At 42.2% G+C, this 18,529-nt stretch overlaps 1 protein-coding gene across 3 annotated transcripts in view; it reads left to right on the top strand.

Annotated features, from left to right (window-relative positions):
* LOC311027357 (triple functional domain protein) overlaps positions 1-18,529 on the top strand; it is a 76,126-nt gene that overhangs the window by 16,734 nt on the left and 40,863 nt on the right. For all 3 annotated transcript variants that reach the window (XM_084031347.1, XM_084031345.1, XM_084031346.1), the window contains exons 2-4: positions 2,163-2,213; positions 14,981-15,055; positions 17,566-17,680. In XM_084031347.1, coding sequence (XP_083887473.1) covers positions 2,163-2,213; positions 14,981-15,055; positions 17,566-17,680 — 241 coding nt within the window. The remainder of the gene's footprint in view (positions 1-2,162; positions 2,214-14,980; positions 15,056-17,565; positions 17,681-18,529) is intronic.

Raw genomic sequence — 18,529 nt, 5'->3', positions numbered from 1 at the left:
ACTCTTGGCAGGGCCATGTGGGTGCATGAACTGAACCAGTACATCTTCATCTTCATCTTGAACATCTCTGATACTTCCTATCCACCATTCCTGATCATACACACAACTCCCATATTGTCTCATAGTGAGCATAGAGACAAACTGTTATTCAATATCAAACTTTGGAGACTTTTCTACTGTAATGTAAAATCCTTATGCTCAAATTAAGATTATTATTTGATTTGGTTGTGTAATGTATGTATTTAAAGTATGACAAAAAGTACAGTCTTCAATATTATGCTATCATGTTTGTTCATGGTTTAAGACATTAAAAGCTGCTTTCAGCATGTTTAACTCACATTCAAGGACTAATGTAACTATAACTGTGCTACATTTTAATGTTTTCGTAAGGCTAAATTTATCAGTAGCATTTAGTCACATGTAAGTCTTTGGTAAATGGTAAAAACACAATTGAATTGCCCTGTTGTGATGTTTACTAGTAGAATATTAGGACATGCAGTACCAAAAATGGCCACAAAAACCCCACCAATATCAGTGACAAATTGAGGCAAAACACCCTCCCGATTTTTAATATGATTTTAAAAAGAATATGATCTTTCAAAAAAAGTAAGTTTGGACCTGATACGTGTTGTCAGTTTTTTGGAATATGACTCTGAAGTTGGGCAAAGATGTGTTTACTTCCATTTTTGAGCCTTAATATCTGTGAAACTAATCATCTAAGAGAGACCATATTTTGTAGAATGTTTAAGCTAACACCAGAGATAGAGGCAGAAGTGATAGAAGTCTTTTATCTGTAAAAATGGGAGCTCAGCCACTCTTCAAATGTACTACTTTATTTCAACAAGCCCCTTTTTAAGTACCTACCATACTAGGTTATCATTGAGCTACATCCCTGATATTCCATGTCTGGAGGCTATCAGTAACATATATATATATATACTGTAGAAATTTTGAAGGCCACAGGTGAGATAGTTTTCCAGATATTGCTGTTTAAAAATGGCTTTTCAGAGCATGATGCCAAAAACCGTCTAAACTACCCTTCATTCAATGATGTTTCATGAGAAAACTATTGACCGTAAAGACCTAATATTTTGAATTTTTCCTATTAACAAGTGTATCTTTGTACTTGAATTTTTTCAGGACATTCTGAGATGGTCAGGTGGGAAGATTTTCAGAAATTTGATGAAATGACACGGAATGACCCCATGATAAACGAAGGATTTTGTGTAGAGACAAGTGTATCCTCAATTCATATCTCAATAATTATAAATTTTTGCTTTACTAAACAAGCTTCCCACCAACCTTTATAAAATGGGAAGCTCCAAGAGGGCTGTTCATCCAGAACAAACACCAGCTTCCCTTTTTGCTGTAAAGCAATGCAGCATGTCAACCTGAGTGAAGTGCTTCAGGAACTGTTGGACGGACGCCATGCAATTCGGTCCGATAATCATGTCCCGCTCAGGATGAACTATAATGACTTTGATGATCACCTGACTTTTATCTCCTGCCATCATCAGACCAAAATGTTTATTTGTCCAATTCTTGGTTTTAGAATCTGTAAACCTAATGGATGCTATCAAGAAGATGTCTTATTACGAAGTACTTAAACAATATTGTTGAACACATCTAACCTTCGTGAATGCACAAGCACGTTCTGGGATCATTTTCAGGTCGGTCTACAATTATATTGCTTGGTGTCGCTGTGAACTAGAAACTCTGAGCTTTCTAATGTACCTGAACACACCTTGACTTTTGCTAAAAAATCGAGAACATGCTAAACCTAAATGTCTGCTTAACGGTAGCAAGTTAGCATGTTTATGTTAGCATTTAGCTCAAAGCACCACTGTAAACTCTTATTCTCCTTTGTTGCTGCTGTCCTCTCATTTTGAACATGTCATTTTAGAAAGTTGGCTTTGGATGTGATGTAATGTTGGGTCATTTTGATATAAAATTATCCATAAATTGTACAGCATTCTAATAAAATATACTTCACATCTGTTGACAAAGCTAACATGTCATCATTGGGATTATTGTATTTCTGTTCCTCCTCCTCTCCATTTTTCTTTTCGCTGCTGTAGACATTTAGACTCTGAACAACAAGCGAAATGAGCTCTATTTCTATGTTGGTAATAAAAGAAAACATTGTTTGTGTGTTCCCACAGATGGATCCCTCCCTAAAGAGCCAAAAGGAGATGTATCGAGTCAGATAGCAGGTAAAACAAACAAAAACACTGAAAAACCCACACACACTACACACAGTGATTCACATTTTTGCATTTGTTTTTCATCCTTATCGTGTCACTTTGTGTCTGTGTGTGTGTGTTTGTTTTTTATTGTAGTGGAAACAACATCTCACATACACACACACACACACACACACACGCACACACACAGATTAATATTTCAGTGTTCCTAGTGACAAAGGCAGGTAATTGTCACAATAATTTCTTACATCCCCCTGACTCCCCTGCCCTCCTCATCACCCTTCCACAATAATGGTTTAATGATGGTTTGTTCCTGAATACAGGATGGTTACTATTTGCTACTCAATGTTGCCTGCCTTTGACATGACAGTTTGCAGAGACATGACCACTGTGATATTTAAGATGATTACTCTCTTGTGCTTCAGTGGGAAGTTATAATGTTTCACAGACTCATGTTTTTAGTCTGAAAGGGAGACTTTGGTCCAAAACGATCAACAGTGTCTGCCTTCAAAAATGGAAATCCTCAAACCCTACATATAAAGGAGGACAGTGAGTTGGCAGGTTGCTCTGGTGCCCAGGGGCCCTGATGGAGACGGCTCCAGCGCCCGCAGAACATAGGCTATGAAAACAACATGAATGCAATTATATCGAGACAATACTTGGTTTCGTTGCTACTGTTTGGCCTGTCTGTGCAACACTGTCAGGGCGGTGTTTTCCTTAAGCTTCCTGGTGCTTGCCAGTTATCACTTCCTGGTTTAGAGAGGGGTTGGTGAGGGATTAGGCCTGTCCATCTGTTGGCCCGGCCTCCCCACCCACTGGTCTGACTGAATGGTTTGCAAGGGGAGGGAGGGGCAGTGCTGTTATGCAATAATGCTAATGCCTTTGGACTTCAACATATGTGCCGAAGTGTACTTTGCAAGGACATGTGCATTTCCATCACTCCCTTGTCATTTGGTCAAAATATAGAAATGCTGCTGATCAGTTACATTCTGCAAGGTGACATTTAATTTCATAGTCGCCTGCAGGTGGCGTATGCGTGCTGATTGGAATAGCTGAAGCAGAAAAAGGCTTGCAGCAGGCAATTGGACTGCAGCTGGACTCAACAGCAGAAAACGGCACTACAGTGTCCAGTAGTTCACTGCATGTTGCACTGAAACTCCGTTGGGAAGTGTGGGAGTATTCACAGCACAGTTTTCCTCTTTCTACCACAGTAGCATCATTTTATTTGTATAACGCCTTAGCATTGCCAACAGGGAATTTTCTCTGTCTCGTCACGGTTTGTCAGAATGACATCATGTGGCATTAAAAGACCCGGACAAATGAACTCTTGGCTCCAATAACAAGCCTTCTTTTCACTCTCTCTTCTCTCACTCTGCCTTTCCTCCCTCCCTCCTTCCTTCCTCCTCCCTCTCTGCTCCTCCCCTGCTGTGTTTGGGTCGCTGGGTAACCCTGGCCTGTTTCTCGCTCGGTTAGCCTACCCTGCTATTAGAGGTCTGGATGGATGGAGAGACCAGAAAGAGGCGGAGGTAAAGGAAAGATGGTGCACTCTTTCTCTGAGGCCAAAACTCAGATTTGGGGACAAAAAGAGGAAAATGGGGAGAACGTGGAGAGTGGACTGGAAACAAACACACAGGCTGTGCTGTTTAATCGCTCACGCTGTTAGCTCTGTGTTTCTAGATAATAATACCCTCGTTTTCCTGGACGGGGCCTGATTTTCAATGCAGCGTGAAATAAGTACTTCACATATATCTGTTTTAAAAATGCACCTTCCATGCTCTCACTCCTGGACTGGACCAGACGGCTGGCCAGAGGAATCATTCCAGTGGTGTCTAGGAGGAGTTTACTCATACGTTAAGAGGTGTCAGCCTGTAAAAAATGTAGTGAAACCTCCCTTAAAGAGCTGCTAGCCGAGTGTTTTAGTGTGTCATGATACAGTGCAGACTTTCCTGCCCCCATGACACGAACATGTTGGTGTCATCACTGAATATTAATGTTTTGATGAGAAAATGTAGACCTGATAGTGACTTTGCTGTTCGATCACCAGATGAAACAATAGGCCGTTATGACGTGTACTTTCTTGTTAACTTGTTACCCACGTGTTAGTGTGTATAGCCTGTGCCAGCTCTACCCACAGTAGGTGCATTGTTAGAGTAGCTCAGCTGTGTCTGATCGCAACAGCCAATCAGATCAGCCCCTGTTGTTTCATAGCTATCCAGCAGGGCAACACCTTCCTGTGCAGCAGCCAATCAAAGCGGCTTTGCAAAGTGGAGGACCGTGGGGTGGGTCGACGGCAGTGAGAAGTAAAGCAGACAGGAGGACATGAATAAGACAGTGTTAGTGGCTGTGTGTAAAACACAAAGCACAAACTAGTGATTGTAAGGGAGAGAAAGAGGGGAAGTGGAAGACGAGAGGAAGAAGAGGGTTCATGACATGAAAGATGGAAGAAGATTAAAAAGTCAGCCCTTGTTTCAGACACACAAAGTGATATCCAAATCAGACACAGGCACACATTCATCTGTCACTTTTTAATTTTGAGTTGGCGGGATCGTAGCCTCAGTAGCATTTCAGAACCACAAAAGACATGGGCTTCATGTTTTTATATGGCCCTGGGTGTCGGAAAAGTCTAATGACTGGAAAATGAATGTGCTCAACATGACCGCCACTGTTTTCCAGACACATCTGCAGACAGGAGTACAACATTTATATTTATCTTGTAAAATACTTCCAGGTAAGCAGTAATTGACCGTTTTCTAAACCCCTCCCCCAAACAGTGAATGGTCCAATCTCATTTTCTGAGATAGCGTTGTTAGTCCTCATCCTAAAAACCCTTTCTCTTGTAACGTTAAAAGAGACATAGCGTTTGTAAAGTGCTAATTAAAGTATGTATTCTAAGCAGCTGAACGCCTCACATTTCTCTTCATCATACTTCTTTTAACATTTACATTTACATTCAGGGCATTTAGCAGACGCTTTTGTCCAAAGCGACTTACAATAAGTACATTTGTTGAAAGAAAGAAAGAAACCACAACGTATCATTGCCGATAAGAGTGAAAAAAATAGAAACAAGTGTTGGTACCAAAGTAGTAGCTGTTCAGCAAACATACCTTAAGTACAACAGTGCTGTGATCAAAGTGCTGCAGCCGGTAAGAACATAGCAGTGCTTTTTATTTTGGTTTTTTTTTTTGGGGGGGGGGGGGGTGTTTGTGGGTCATGCTATGTAGAGTCGAGGTGAAGTCTGAACAGGTGAGTCTTGAGCCTTTTTCAGAAGAAGGCAAGTGACTGCTGTCCTGACATTGGTCGGAGTTCGTTCCACCACTGAGGCGCCAGAACAGAGAAATTCTGCAATGGTTTAGTTGCTGAGGCCCGGGAGTCCAGCCAGGAGAGAGTTGCAGTAGTCAAGGCGGGAGATGACCAGTGCTTGGACCAGGAGTTGTGTTGCATCCGCATCTGCTTTGTCATTTTAGAAGCAACATCATCAGCCAGCTAGAAGTAAGCAGCTTCCTGAAATTAAGGACCCATTGTTTCAGACATTAGTATGAATTTCATAGGCCTGGTTATCGTTCTAGCTGCACATGTGCGGTGAGAGAACAGAGAACTTGACAGGTCTCAGAAACTAAGCTTCACGCGCAGTTCATTCACTGCTGCCCTTTGGGCCACTGGTACATTTTGGTGAATTATATCAGCGAATATCTTTCATTTTCACATATTGTGTTTTCCATGATAGTGCTTATTATATGGAGGGAAATGCCTCTGAAACCACTTTTTTAGACCATAAGAAAAATAAAAGAACAATAACATGTTCATGCATACTTGAGATATAACATGCTCAAATCAAATTAATTACAGTTATGTTTCCCACGGTGAAACATTCATGGATACAAAGAGCATGCAGTCAAACATAACCACCCTGGCTAATACCGGTATCTATTTTTTTACATCTGCGATCAGGATGTAGGTCAGGGGGTCCAGGTCATGGACGCCCCCATTCCTGTCCACTCCCTCATCTTTAAGGAATCTCTGCTACTCACACACATCCTCACCCAGCCAGGAATTTCTGGCATGCTGTAAATGTGGGATGTCCGCGGTTATGCACAGATGCACACACATGTGCACGGTGTTGGTTTCTCCTGACCCGTGACAGCTGGTTTGGAACCGAAGCATCCAAGTCAGCTGCTGAGAAGCCATTATGAGATTACGCCTGCTTGTAACAACTCTTTAATCAGATGGACAAGAGTGTGTGTGCGTGTGTGTGTTATTTCTGCAACTTTTCCACTCCCTTTGCTGACTGACACCATACCATCTGTTCTTGTCCAGGCAGCTGTTGCATTTTTAAAGATAGAAGAATCTCACACACACACACACACACACACACAAACTTCTACCCCCCCCCCCCCCCCCCCCCCGAGGTATTTCCACAATCTCTCTGGGCCAGTCTTGTATTGGAGTTGTTGAGTAAACTGCTTTGTTGTATCAGCCAGCCTAACGCCCACTTGACCTCTCGGATGCCCCTACTAGTCTCAAGCCTCTGAGGTGTGTGCTGAATGTTGACATGATGACGTATTCTGACACACACACACACACACACACACACACACACACACACACACACACACACGACCCAGTCACCGTCCTGACCTAAATGATAAACTGACTGTTGGTAGTTTCCATTCAGCCAAGGATGATGGACACTTCTGGCATTTCCCCATGGCATCATTTGCCCTTTCTGAGAGAGGGGTGTAGCCGTGTGAGTGGTGACTGCGTTTCACCAACACCCACCTCACTCAGGACCAGTGACCCAGGAAATATTGGGACCGACGGTCAATTAGGAATGATTGATCTAGTTAATGGCATGTTTTTGTGTCATGCGACGGGATAGATAAACTTCCTGGAAAGTACGGTTCACCTCATTCTTCTTGGGAATTTAAAACTTGGCAATGGACCCTGGTTCCTGGGAATTGCTGAATGAAGATGTCGTGGTTGAGGTAATAATTACTCATAATCAACAACTGCAGCTTATTGATTATGAATACAATGAGGAATGTCATGGAGTTACATACTCTGGTGTTTTTAATGCAAATGATCACTGTACATGAATATGTAATAAATGATAACATTTAGAATATTTGACAGTAAATATGTATTGAAGTGTATTGTCTGACCAACAGTCCAAATTCTAATCAGTTTACGATAATATTAATCAAATAAAAGTAGAAAATCCTCAAATTTGAGAACATGGAACAACCAAACAAGTGGAAATTTTTACTTTAAGAATTGCTGATATTGATTACAAATATACTGATGAATATGTGTGTATGTATGTATGTATGTATGTATGTATGTATGTATGTATATATATATATGTATATATGTATATATATATATGTATATATGTATATATATATATATATATGTATATATATAATGTGTATATATGTGTATATATATATATATATTGTGTATATATGTGTATATACAGGTACTACTCGGAAAATTAGAATATCCTGAAAAAGTGCATGTAATTTACACATTATATAGACAAATACAATGCGAATCAATATATTTCAAGCTTTTATTTGTTTTGATTTTGCTGATTTGGACTTGCAGCTTCAGAAAACCTCAAATTCAAAAACTCAGAAAATTAGAATACTGCTTGAAATCAATTAAAAAAAAGGATTTTAAATACAAAAATGTCAGGCCTCTGAATGTAAATTCTTGCATCTGTACTTAGTACTTGGTTAGGGCCCCTTTTGCACGAATGACTGCCTTAATCCGGCGCGGCATGGATGCTACCATCTTGTGGCATATCTCAGGTGTTATGGAAGACCAACATGCTTCAATCGCGGCCTTGAGCTCTTCTTTATTGTTTGGTCTCTTCCCGTTCAGCTTTCTCTTGGCAATGCCCCACAGATTTTCTATGGGGTTCAGGTCAGGTGAGTTTGCGGGCCAGTCAAGCACTGTAATCCCATGGTTGTTGAACCAGGATTTTGTAGTTTTGGCAGTGTGGGCAGGTGCCAAGTCCTGCTGGAAGATGAAGTCCTCATCCCCATAAAGCTGGTCCACTGAAGCAAGCATGAAGTGCTCTAAAATTTCCTGGTACAGCTGCGTTTATGCTGGACTTGATAAAGCACAGAGGACCAACACCAGCAGCTGACATGGATCCCCAAGTCATCACAGACTGGGGAAACTTAACACTGGACTTCCTGCATCTTCCATTTTGCGCCTCTCCGGTCTTCCTCCAGACTCTGGGACCTTTGTTGCCAAATGAGATGCAAAACTTGCTCTCATCAGAAAAGAGGACTTTGGACCACTGGCCAACAGTCCAGTCTTTCTTCTCTCTAGCCCAGGTAAGGCGCCTCTGGCGTTGCTTGCTCGTGAGGAGCGGCTTGACAACAGGAATTCGACATTTGAAGCCCATGTCCAGCATCCGCCTGCGTGTCGTTTCCCTTGAAGCAGCAACTCCAGCCTGAGTCCACTCCTTATGAAGTTCCCCCACACTTTTGAATGGCCCTTTCCTGACCATCTTCTCCAGGCTGCGGTCATCCCTCCGGCTTGTACACCGTTTTCTTCCACACTTCTGCCTTCCACTTAACTGTCCATTAATGTGCTTTGAGACTGCACTCTGAGAACACCCAGCTTCTTTTGCTATCACTTTTTGTGTCTTACCCACCTTGTGCAGGGAGTCAATGATGGTTTTCTGCACAACTGTGAGATCAGCAGTCTTCCCCATGATTGTGAATTCTTCTAAACCAAACAAGCAACCAAACAGACTTTTTAAAGGCTCAGGACCCTTTTGCAGGTGTTTTGGATTACTTACCTGATTAGTGTGTGACACTTTGAGCCTACATTACTGAAGCTTTTCACAGTATTCTAATTTAATGAGTTTTTGGTTTTGAGGTTTTAATAAGCTGTAAATCATAATCAGCAACATTACAACAAAGAAATGCTTGAGATATCTCACTTTCCATGTAATGAGTCTATAGAATGTATTGGTTTCATCTTTTATGTTGAATTGCCTGAATAAAACAACTTTTACACGATATTCTAATTTTCCGAGTAGTACCTGTATGTGTGTATATATATATATGTGTATACACATATATATGTATATATATATATATATGTATATATATATATATATATGTGTATATATTCAACGTTATGTGTAAACCCACACTGTAAGGACTCTCTCCATCAACCTCAAGTTCTACCTCCTGATGCTAAGCAGCTTCCCAGGGTGCACAAACGCAGTGCAGGCAATATTATAATGTTGCCCCTCCTACACATTGAGGATTACCTTCCAGGAACCTGTCGCTCCAAAAGACAGGCCGATTAGCAGCTCACCTAATGCCCCATGGGGTGCACACTGACTCTGCATCCACACAGTGTGCTTGTGTGCTCTGAAGCTACACAGATAGCTGTGTTCATGCTTGGAAATGTTTGCACCAGCTTTTCCATGTGGACGCGTAGACAACATGGGCGGTTTTGGTTGTCTGCTGGATTGGAATATCTGCCCTCAGGAATCCCTGGAATAGCCCTCAACTGATGCGACTCTGCCCACAGTGGACTGGGTTCCCTTCAGCACGTCGGCCCGTCAGTCTATCATTAGCTGATGGGAGCAGCGGACTACGTTTCCCCATCAGCAATCAAAGCCAAATCCGCTGCAATTTATGGATTTGTTTTTCTTTACAATTTGTGGAAGAATCATCAGGCATGACTTGCTGGGCGACCAATCGCAAGTGGCGTTACGCCCAGACAGACTCCGCCCTCATCCAGCTGACAGGTACAATGCTGGGAGCTGTGGGTGGGCGAGTCGGATGCATTTATAGATCTACCATAACATCCCCAGCCTCTCCTTTTTTGACACTCCCTCCTCATCCGTCTGGCAGGAAGTTAATTTAACGTCTCTGGTTCCAGCTTCATGCATGGAGGCAGCGACAGTAGGGGTTGCCAGGTTCCTATTGGCAACCATTTTGAGAAATCGGCAACCAATGCTTGACCTTTGGTTGCCATCAGTAACGACCACTTTTTGACATATAAAAATGGCAAAATGTGCAAACCAAAATTAATACATATTTAATATTTACAGTTGCATTAGTTATGTTTAACACAATTGAAACGCAACGCTGCATGTATGTTGTTGCGTGGACATACGGACATGACGGAGAAGTAAATAATGGATAATAAACGATACAAAATAAAAGGGAAGAGTGGAAATGAGTGTGCTCAACGCTGACTGACTGGATGTATGTGATTACCATCGCTGTCTTTTCCTTCCTCCACCTGTCATTTCCCAGCCGCTCCCCATCCGTCTTCCTCTTCCTCACTCTCTTACTGTCCAATTCACTCCTCCCCTTCTTTCAAATGCCTGTTTTTTTCCAGCCTACTTACGACAGGATGACTCCTTATTATCTCACATTTTTGTAGTTTTTCTTTTCCGTCCACTTTTTTTCTCACTGATCATTTATCCAGATAAACCCACCTTCTCCAGTGTGCGGCCGCTCTATATTTAGCTGCTGTGCCACTTTCTCCAGTCGCAGAGCGCTGCAGAGCGCAGGGAAGTGATGTGTCTCTGTGGTTAAACTTACCTTTTTTGTTTGGTAGAAGAGAAAGTTCACCCCAAACACAGTCATTGTAGTCATTGTCAGGCTATTCATAGAACGTATGTCATCATGTATGTTCAGATACTTCCAGATACAGTGACATTTAGAAGCAGACAGCATTTTAGGGATCTAGTCTGTGAACCATATAATCACCGGGTAATAATTATAGCAAATGATCCTGTGTTGAGAAGTAATTTTGCATCATTCGTTAACTCATCCATGTTCTCATCATAAAAGAGCAAACATATCAGTTTCTAGAGCTCGTTGAAAGACACTGTGGAAGATGTAGGAGAAGGAGCAACATCTGGAAAAGGAGGGGCAAGTGTGTGTTTGGAAAGTTTACAAAGGATGGAGTGTATCTGGGCAGATCTAGTGACCGTTACATTTGACTGTACAGTCGCCAATTCACGCAGCGCTACAAAGCACCAACTGTGTGCTCTCTCACCCTCTGAACACTCTCCGACACACACGTAGTGGTTTTCTGCTCGTCACTGTGTCAACATTAGGTTTATCGTTGACCTTTGATTAGCCCGATGGCAGCCAGCCAATCAGACATCAAGTTGGTAGGGAACATCAAAGATGTTGTCTTTAGAAGATGAATCACTCCATGGGGAATGAAAAGTGAACTTATCCATTTGTGTACACACGTCACCTTTCACACCCGTCTAGAATTTAGAGACATCGCTACTGTAAATACCGTGTGCTGATATTATAATGATTAGTAAGCAGCTCCTGCAATGGTACGTTCCGTCATACTTATAGCCTGGTAATGTTTTATAGACTGTAAGGCTGCAACAATAAAGATACAATTTAGACTTTATGGTCATCCATCTGTATGCATGCAGTGTGATTCTCCTTTCTCCACTGTGTGTCCCCGATGCAAACCAAACAGAATGAATGATGCAACACTCAGACAGCACATAAGGTGCAAGGTACAAAAACAAGACACAGGACAGGTAAGAAACGGACGCAAACATGTAGTGCAAATGTGAACTATCATATCAATATCAACAGATTTATTTTTAATATCCCAATTGCCTGAACCCTTGCCTCTCTTTGGCACATAATTTGAAACTAGTGCAGAAACTAGAAATGAATTAAATAGTCAATCACCAGAAAAACGGTTTTGATCATGACAACGGATTTACTGGTTGCAGCTTCTCAAGTGTATTCATTCTTTTATATTACTATAAATTAACTTTATTTTCATGATTTTTTTGGCAGGTTATAGACTAATGATTAAGAAAAGCCTAATTTGACAGCCCCACTCTTTTAGAGAGTAAAACCTGATCCTTGCGTGGCTCCGAGGAATGGAGGCAGAGCAAGAGCTCTCCGTAGCACTATCTCATGCATCATCCATAGAGAACTACAAGCTCACTCTCTACAGGAGCACAGTGGGAAATGTAGTTGATCATGATAATTTGTGTTTCTGTGGCCCCCTGAGGGAAGGCAGGAGACAAATGAGAGGAGTAAAGAACGGCAAAAAAACAGAGACAAGTCCCGATTTGCATCCATCTCCTCCTGTGGCATAAAATAATGAGCATCTCATTAGCATACAGTTATAAACCAGACGGTGTGTGTGTGTGTGTGTGTGTGTGTGTGTGTGTGTGTGTGTGTGTGTGTGTGTGTGTGTGTGTGTGTGTGTGTGTGTGTGTGTGTGTGTGTGTGTGTGTGTGTGTGTGTGTGTGTGTGTGTGTGTGTGTGTGTGTGTGTGTGTGTGAGGATGTGTTTTACCATACCTCCACACAATAAAGCACCTTTCCAATTGGACAAAAATCCCACTACATTACTATAACATAACATTTGGCTTTTGTCTTTAGTGGGAAAGATTACAATCTACATTAATTCCCAGAACAAATGGCTCTGCAGTAGTCATGAGTATGGGCGGGGATGGAAACATGACCCCCAAGTGGACATCTAAATCGCCTCTGCAGGCGCATCGCAACTCTGTCTCACGGGCATAACCATGACTTGTGTCTCTGGGTTTGGTATTACACTCAGCTGTGTTATCACTAGCAGCCTGAAAACACGTGGGGTGGTTAAGAGTAGTGAGTGAGCAGTCAGCAGGTAGTCAACGGCAGCATAACACAGGCATTGAAAGGTGTTTTGAGAAGGTGTGATTCAACCTGTCCTTGAGCATTTATGCCATACCTGAAAATAAAAGGTTTCAGGTTTCTGCAGCAGAATGCGAGATAAGCCGTGGACAGACAAAGAGGTGCACAGTGACTCAACTTGTCAACAAGTGTGTGCATGTGTGACTGACTGGAGACTGTGCATGCGTGCGTGCACGTATGCACAGGAGTAAGTGTATTGATAATCAAACAGATACATCTTTGTTAGTCTTTCCAGCATCACCAACTCTTGTTTAATCAAAATAAACCAAGGATTCACCGATACTCCTCAGAGCTACCGGACTCTGTTGAAAAACTTTGTGAAACACGCTTACATTGAAAAAACTCGCACAAATAGTCTTTGTTTGTCTCTTCACTGTTCCAGCAATCACCAACTCTGGTTAGACAATTTGAAGGAGTGACTGAAGTAATATATATATATATATATATATATATATATATATATATATATATATAATATTATATATTATTATTATATATTATTATTAGTGCTGTCAAAATTAACGCGTTAATCTTTGCGTTAATTATGAAATATTTAATGCGTACATTTTTTTAAACGAAATGAACGCAGCTGTGTTTTGTTTACTTCCCGTGGCGGCTGACATAAGACCTATGACGACGTGTGCCACAAAGCCGTTAGCCATTAGTTTTTAACGGAGTTCAGCGTAAGATTGTGGCTGAGGCTGCGGCATCAGCGGGGAGGGGGGGGGGGGGGGTCGTGGCGCGTGATCGCCAAGCAGTTTTTTTTTTTTTATTATCCCGGTAATTTGTCTGTGTGAGAAACACTAGATGTGGCGTGTGCTGCTTTGTCCTCTGACAATGTAAACAGACTGGTCTGTCTCCGTAACGGGCTGAATGTAAAGGAGGACTAAGCTGACTTGTTGTTCTATGGAGTGAAAAAAACATACTCGTCTACTCTCAGTGGAAGAAGAGTCTGGCACTATTTTTAGTGAGTTTTCCCTTGTTAAAAAGAAATCTCCTTATTCACACTAATTTGGGTGGAAAAGGGGAATAAGACACTATGGACTAGAATTGGATAATACTGTCTTTTCTTTCTCCCTCCTTTTATTTACTCCTGTCTCTGACGATTGTGTCTGGACAGTTAGCACATGAATTCACCAGTGTGCTTGTGACATATACCGACACAATATAACCTCAGGGAGGTCATTTCATTCTTGATTTCTATTAAGGTCCTAAAAACAAGTCACAGTAAAATAAGAATCTTGCTTTACGGAGGACAAAAGTAGCAAGGACTCAAAAAGAGGAAGGAGGAGAAAAGAGACACTTGCATTGCCTCTTTTAAAAAGGCTAGTATGACTTGTCTGGGTCATCATTCACACAGACCGGCCCTCTGCTCTGTCTGAAGGACAAAATCTGGGCCCCGTTCTGTCCTGTGTGTATTGAAGTTGAGACGTGGGTTTAATCACTTCCGGGAATTGTGTGTCGTTTATACACGATTTGATCTCTGAACAGGTTTTTCACTTTTTCAGTATCTCCTTACAGCCATTCATTCAACTGTGACAGAATATTAGCAGCACACCAAAGGGATGTGAGGCACCATCACGCCCATGAGATCCAGCAGACGTTCACAGGGCAACGATTGATAGTTCCAATTATTGCTGCGGGGCTTTTTTCACCATTAATTCTCATGCTAAATATCTAGTTCTATTAATGTAGACAAACCGTCATGTAAAACATATCAGTCCCCAAGACTGTGTGTGTGTGTGTGTGTGTGTGTGTGTGTGTGTGTGTGTGTGTGTGTGTGTGTGTGTGTGTGTGTGTGTGTGTGTGTGTGTGTGTGTGTGTGTGTGTGTGTGTGTGAGAGAGAAACCTACTGATTTTTTTCTCATGATGCGGGTAATCCGAAATTAGACTCAATCCACTGTTCAAAAACTGCAGATTACAAGTGGACAAAATCTGCTGTGTCCTAAATAATCTGCCATCAAGGAAAAAAGTCATGGCTGATCGACAGGAGCAAAAGGGACTCTGACCCCATTTATTAAATTGGCTTTCTTTCTCCTTCCCTTTCTCTCTCTCTATCCAGGTTTCAGGAGATATGAGGAGATAAGAGCAATGGAGGTTCTTCCCATCCTCAAAGAAAAAGTTGCCTTTTTGTCAGGTAAGATACTGTGATAATGTGAGTGTTTAGTTTCACAAATGAACTGTGCTGGACTGTATGTATTCTCCCACTGCTTCTTTCTGTAGCTCTCTATCCTCTCTCAAAATAATAATCTGTGCCTGTAAAAACTCACGGGGGTCAAACTGAGGCCCAGGCACTTAACCTTTGACCCGTCTTCACACTCGGACGACACATTATACACACACAGACATCCATTGTTTAGTCCGTATCAGCAGGACTACAGAATAGTAAGCTACAGCTGTGTATTCGCTCCCTCCAAGGGAAGCTCAGCCATGTCTGACACACACACACACACACACACACACACACACACACACACACACACACACCAGGGAAGTCATGCTGCCAGGGAAAACTCACAGGAGGCCGAGCAGGAGATATGGACTGCCAAAAACATCCAGCAGGATTATTTGTACAACACACAAAGACATTATTCTGTGTGTGTGTGTGTGTGTGTGTGTGTGTGTGTGTGTGTGTGTGTGTGTGTGTGTGTGTGTGTGTGTGTGTGTGTGTGTGTGTGTGTGTGTGTGTGTGTGTGTGTGTGTGTGTGTGTGTGTGTGTGTGTGTGTGTGGCGATGGTCACAGGCAGAAACTCGGTGGTGAGGACGATGACTCAGACAAACATACAGAAATTGAGAGGAGAGATAGGGCTGCGTTGCCATGGAGATGACTTACTCTCTGCTACCACATCCCATATAGTAGTCGCTTGCAGAGTAATTGGCTTTGAAATGAGGTAGGGAGGCAGATAAAGGAGGGGCCGATAGTGAAAATGAGCTAAGTCCATTATCCTGATTCCGGCTACTTAATAATCCCCCCCCCATCGTGTTTGCCATGTGAGCGTTTGATTTCCTCCTCTGAGCGGCTGGGACGAGCCTACAGGCACACAGCAACCCGACTGAACTCACTCATTTGTGGGCTGAGCACAGTCAGCCTATGTTTACAGGTTCCCACGTGAGTGGAGTGGCTCTCTGCTTCTGCTCTTATTATTATCATCATAGTAACAGATATTTAGAATTCAGTCACATGACTATGTACTGTAAACAGCAAATGTTTCCCAACTACCAATTCAAATGACAAAATAATATTCAAAATATTGGATTCAGGCCAGGAAGCTTTGATCCTTTGGTCTTCCATCTAGTGCCACCCACAGGTGAAAGTGTTCACTGTACTGTTTACCACAATATTAGCATGCTAACATGCTAACCTAAGAGAGCGATACGGTAAATATTATACCATGCTAGCATAGTAATTTATCTCAAAGCACTGATATGCCTATGCAGACTCACATATCCGCTAACATGGCTGTAGACTCTTAGTCTTGTGTAGAAATATTAAAATGAATCTGAAATGATTTCAGGTCATAATGCACATACATACATAACATATATGGGGATATAACATACAGTAAAGGTCTTTATGTGTGTTGTATAAATGTTATTTTGGAGAATTTAAACTTTCTTTTCTGTTTCTCAGTGCCTGCCTTTAGTTTCAACAGAGCAAGTAGCAGTTCAAATCAATAGTCAGTCTATTTGCCGAGGGCATTTTAATCTAGCAGGCACTCACATTTGTCAAGCCTTTCACTCAATTTTTGAATGTTACTATGATGCCTATTTTATGCCAGTCAAATTTTTGCTGATGGACTGATACAAATATAACACTAAGCTTATTACTTCTATAAAGAAATAAGCACAGCTCAACCAGTATCAGACTTAGGTGCTGGAGCTATAGATTGTTAAACAATGAAATGCTTCCAACCACTCAAATCTGTGCAACAATCTTTTTAGTGAGTAAGCTTTCAGTCAGAGACCTTGTTGAAGGTAAAGACGGACAGCAAGTGAATGCAGCCGTACTAAAAGTTTAAGGAACGTCGATCGATTTGCCTTAATGCTGAACACTGTAATCGGGTGAGCTTGTGTGGCTAAACATAGAGGGAATTATAGTCCTGGGTATGATGTACTACAAATAATAAGATATAACATGTATTCACGTTGTCGGTTGCTGCTTGTAAACACAGTATTCAAATTTCCAGCGACCTAGAGAGTGAATGAAGAGGCGCTAGTGAGAACAAAGCTGTAAATCAGAACAATGTCACTATTCTTTGGTTGTTTCACAGCAGCCACGTTTAAAACAATTAAACACATCCACACCGCCTCATACACCTGCAGGAGGTGTATGAATGAATGCTGTCCAAGACACACTTCATCCTGCTGTGGCCTGCCTGCTCTCTCTCTGCCTGTCTGTCTGTGTCAGGTCTGTGAGCCTGGGTACCCCAAGAGGCGTGACAGAGTAGGGTTTTGTTTTTTGTTTTTTTGCCTAGGAACAAAAACAGGTTGCACACCTTGCTTGTTGGCTTGGGTCACACCCACATTTAACAGGATGTTTTAATGTGCAGCAACAATGCCTATTACACCTGCAGTCACTTGTCATGTTGTTCTAATCTAATGTGTGTGTGTGTGTGTGTGTGTGTGTGTGTGTGTGTGTCGCCTCAGGTGGCAGAGACAGACGCGGGGGTCCTGTGTTAACGTTTCCATCACGCAGCAACCACGATAGAATACGAACAGATGACCTGCGGAGACTGATTGCCTACCTCGCCGGCATACCCAGGTTACATATTCATTACATTTGTTTGTGTGTGTGTGTGTGTGTGTGTGGTCATTTGTTTTTTTTTAAAGACAAGGAGAAGCAATGCCTCGATAGGAAACAAACACCCGGAGCAAGTGGACGAGGCTCTGTGAGCAAACACGTGAGAGAGCCGAGATGAGCATGTGAGGGAGGAATAGAGAGAGAAATAATTCAAGAACAGTTAGCTGACTGCAGATTCCTCGCTGCCAATAATCAGCTCTAGAGATGCTGAGAGGGAAAGCCTGAGTTAAGAGAGGTATAACAAAAAGCCAATAATGGAAGGAACGAAGGATCATCGGAGAGGGAGCAGTAGAGAGAGAGGGCTGGGCACGGAGGATTAAAAATGACAGCCGGAGAGAGCGCATGTGTGAGGAGGTGTGTGTGTGTGTGTGTGTGAGGGAGGGAGAGAGGGAGGGAGAGAGCGTGTGTGAAAGCAAAACAAAGTGTCGCAGTAGCCGAGGCAGTGCAGCAGCAGCAGCAGCAGCAGCAGCAGCAGCAGCAGCAGCAGCAGCAGTAGTAGTAGTAGTTGCTGTGGACGAGTAGCTCCTCACCCACAGGTAAAACATCTCTCCTCTCCAGCTGTCTGTTTACTTCTCTTTAATCTGCCACTCGTCTCCTCCCTCCAGCCGTCCCAATCCATCCATCCATCCATCTTCATCTACTCTCATCTCAATTTAAGTCACCACATTATCTCCGTGCAGGTCAAAACGTGGCTAAATTCATTGTGAATTATCTTCTTTTTTTCAGGCATTTGTAACTACACTATCATTATGTCAGTTTTCCATATTTTCATATTTTCTGTCTCAATTGTGTATTTTTTTCTTTTTGGTG

This window comes from Eutrigla gurnardus (assembly GCF_963514095.1).
Source record: "Eutrigla gurnardus genome assembly, chromosome: 17".
NCBI lineage: Eukaryota > Metazoa > Chordata > Actinopteri > Perciformes > Triglidae > Eutrigla > Eutrigla gurnardus.
The sequence above is the reverse complement of the archived record's forward strand: the minus strand, read 5'-3'. Positions and strand labels throughout refer to the sequence as shown.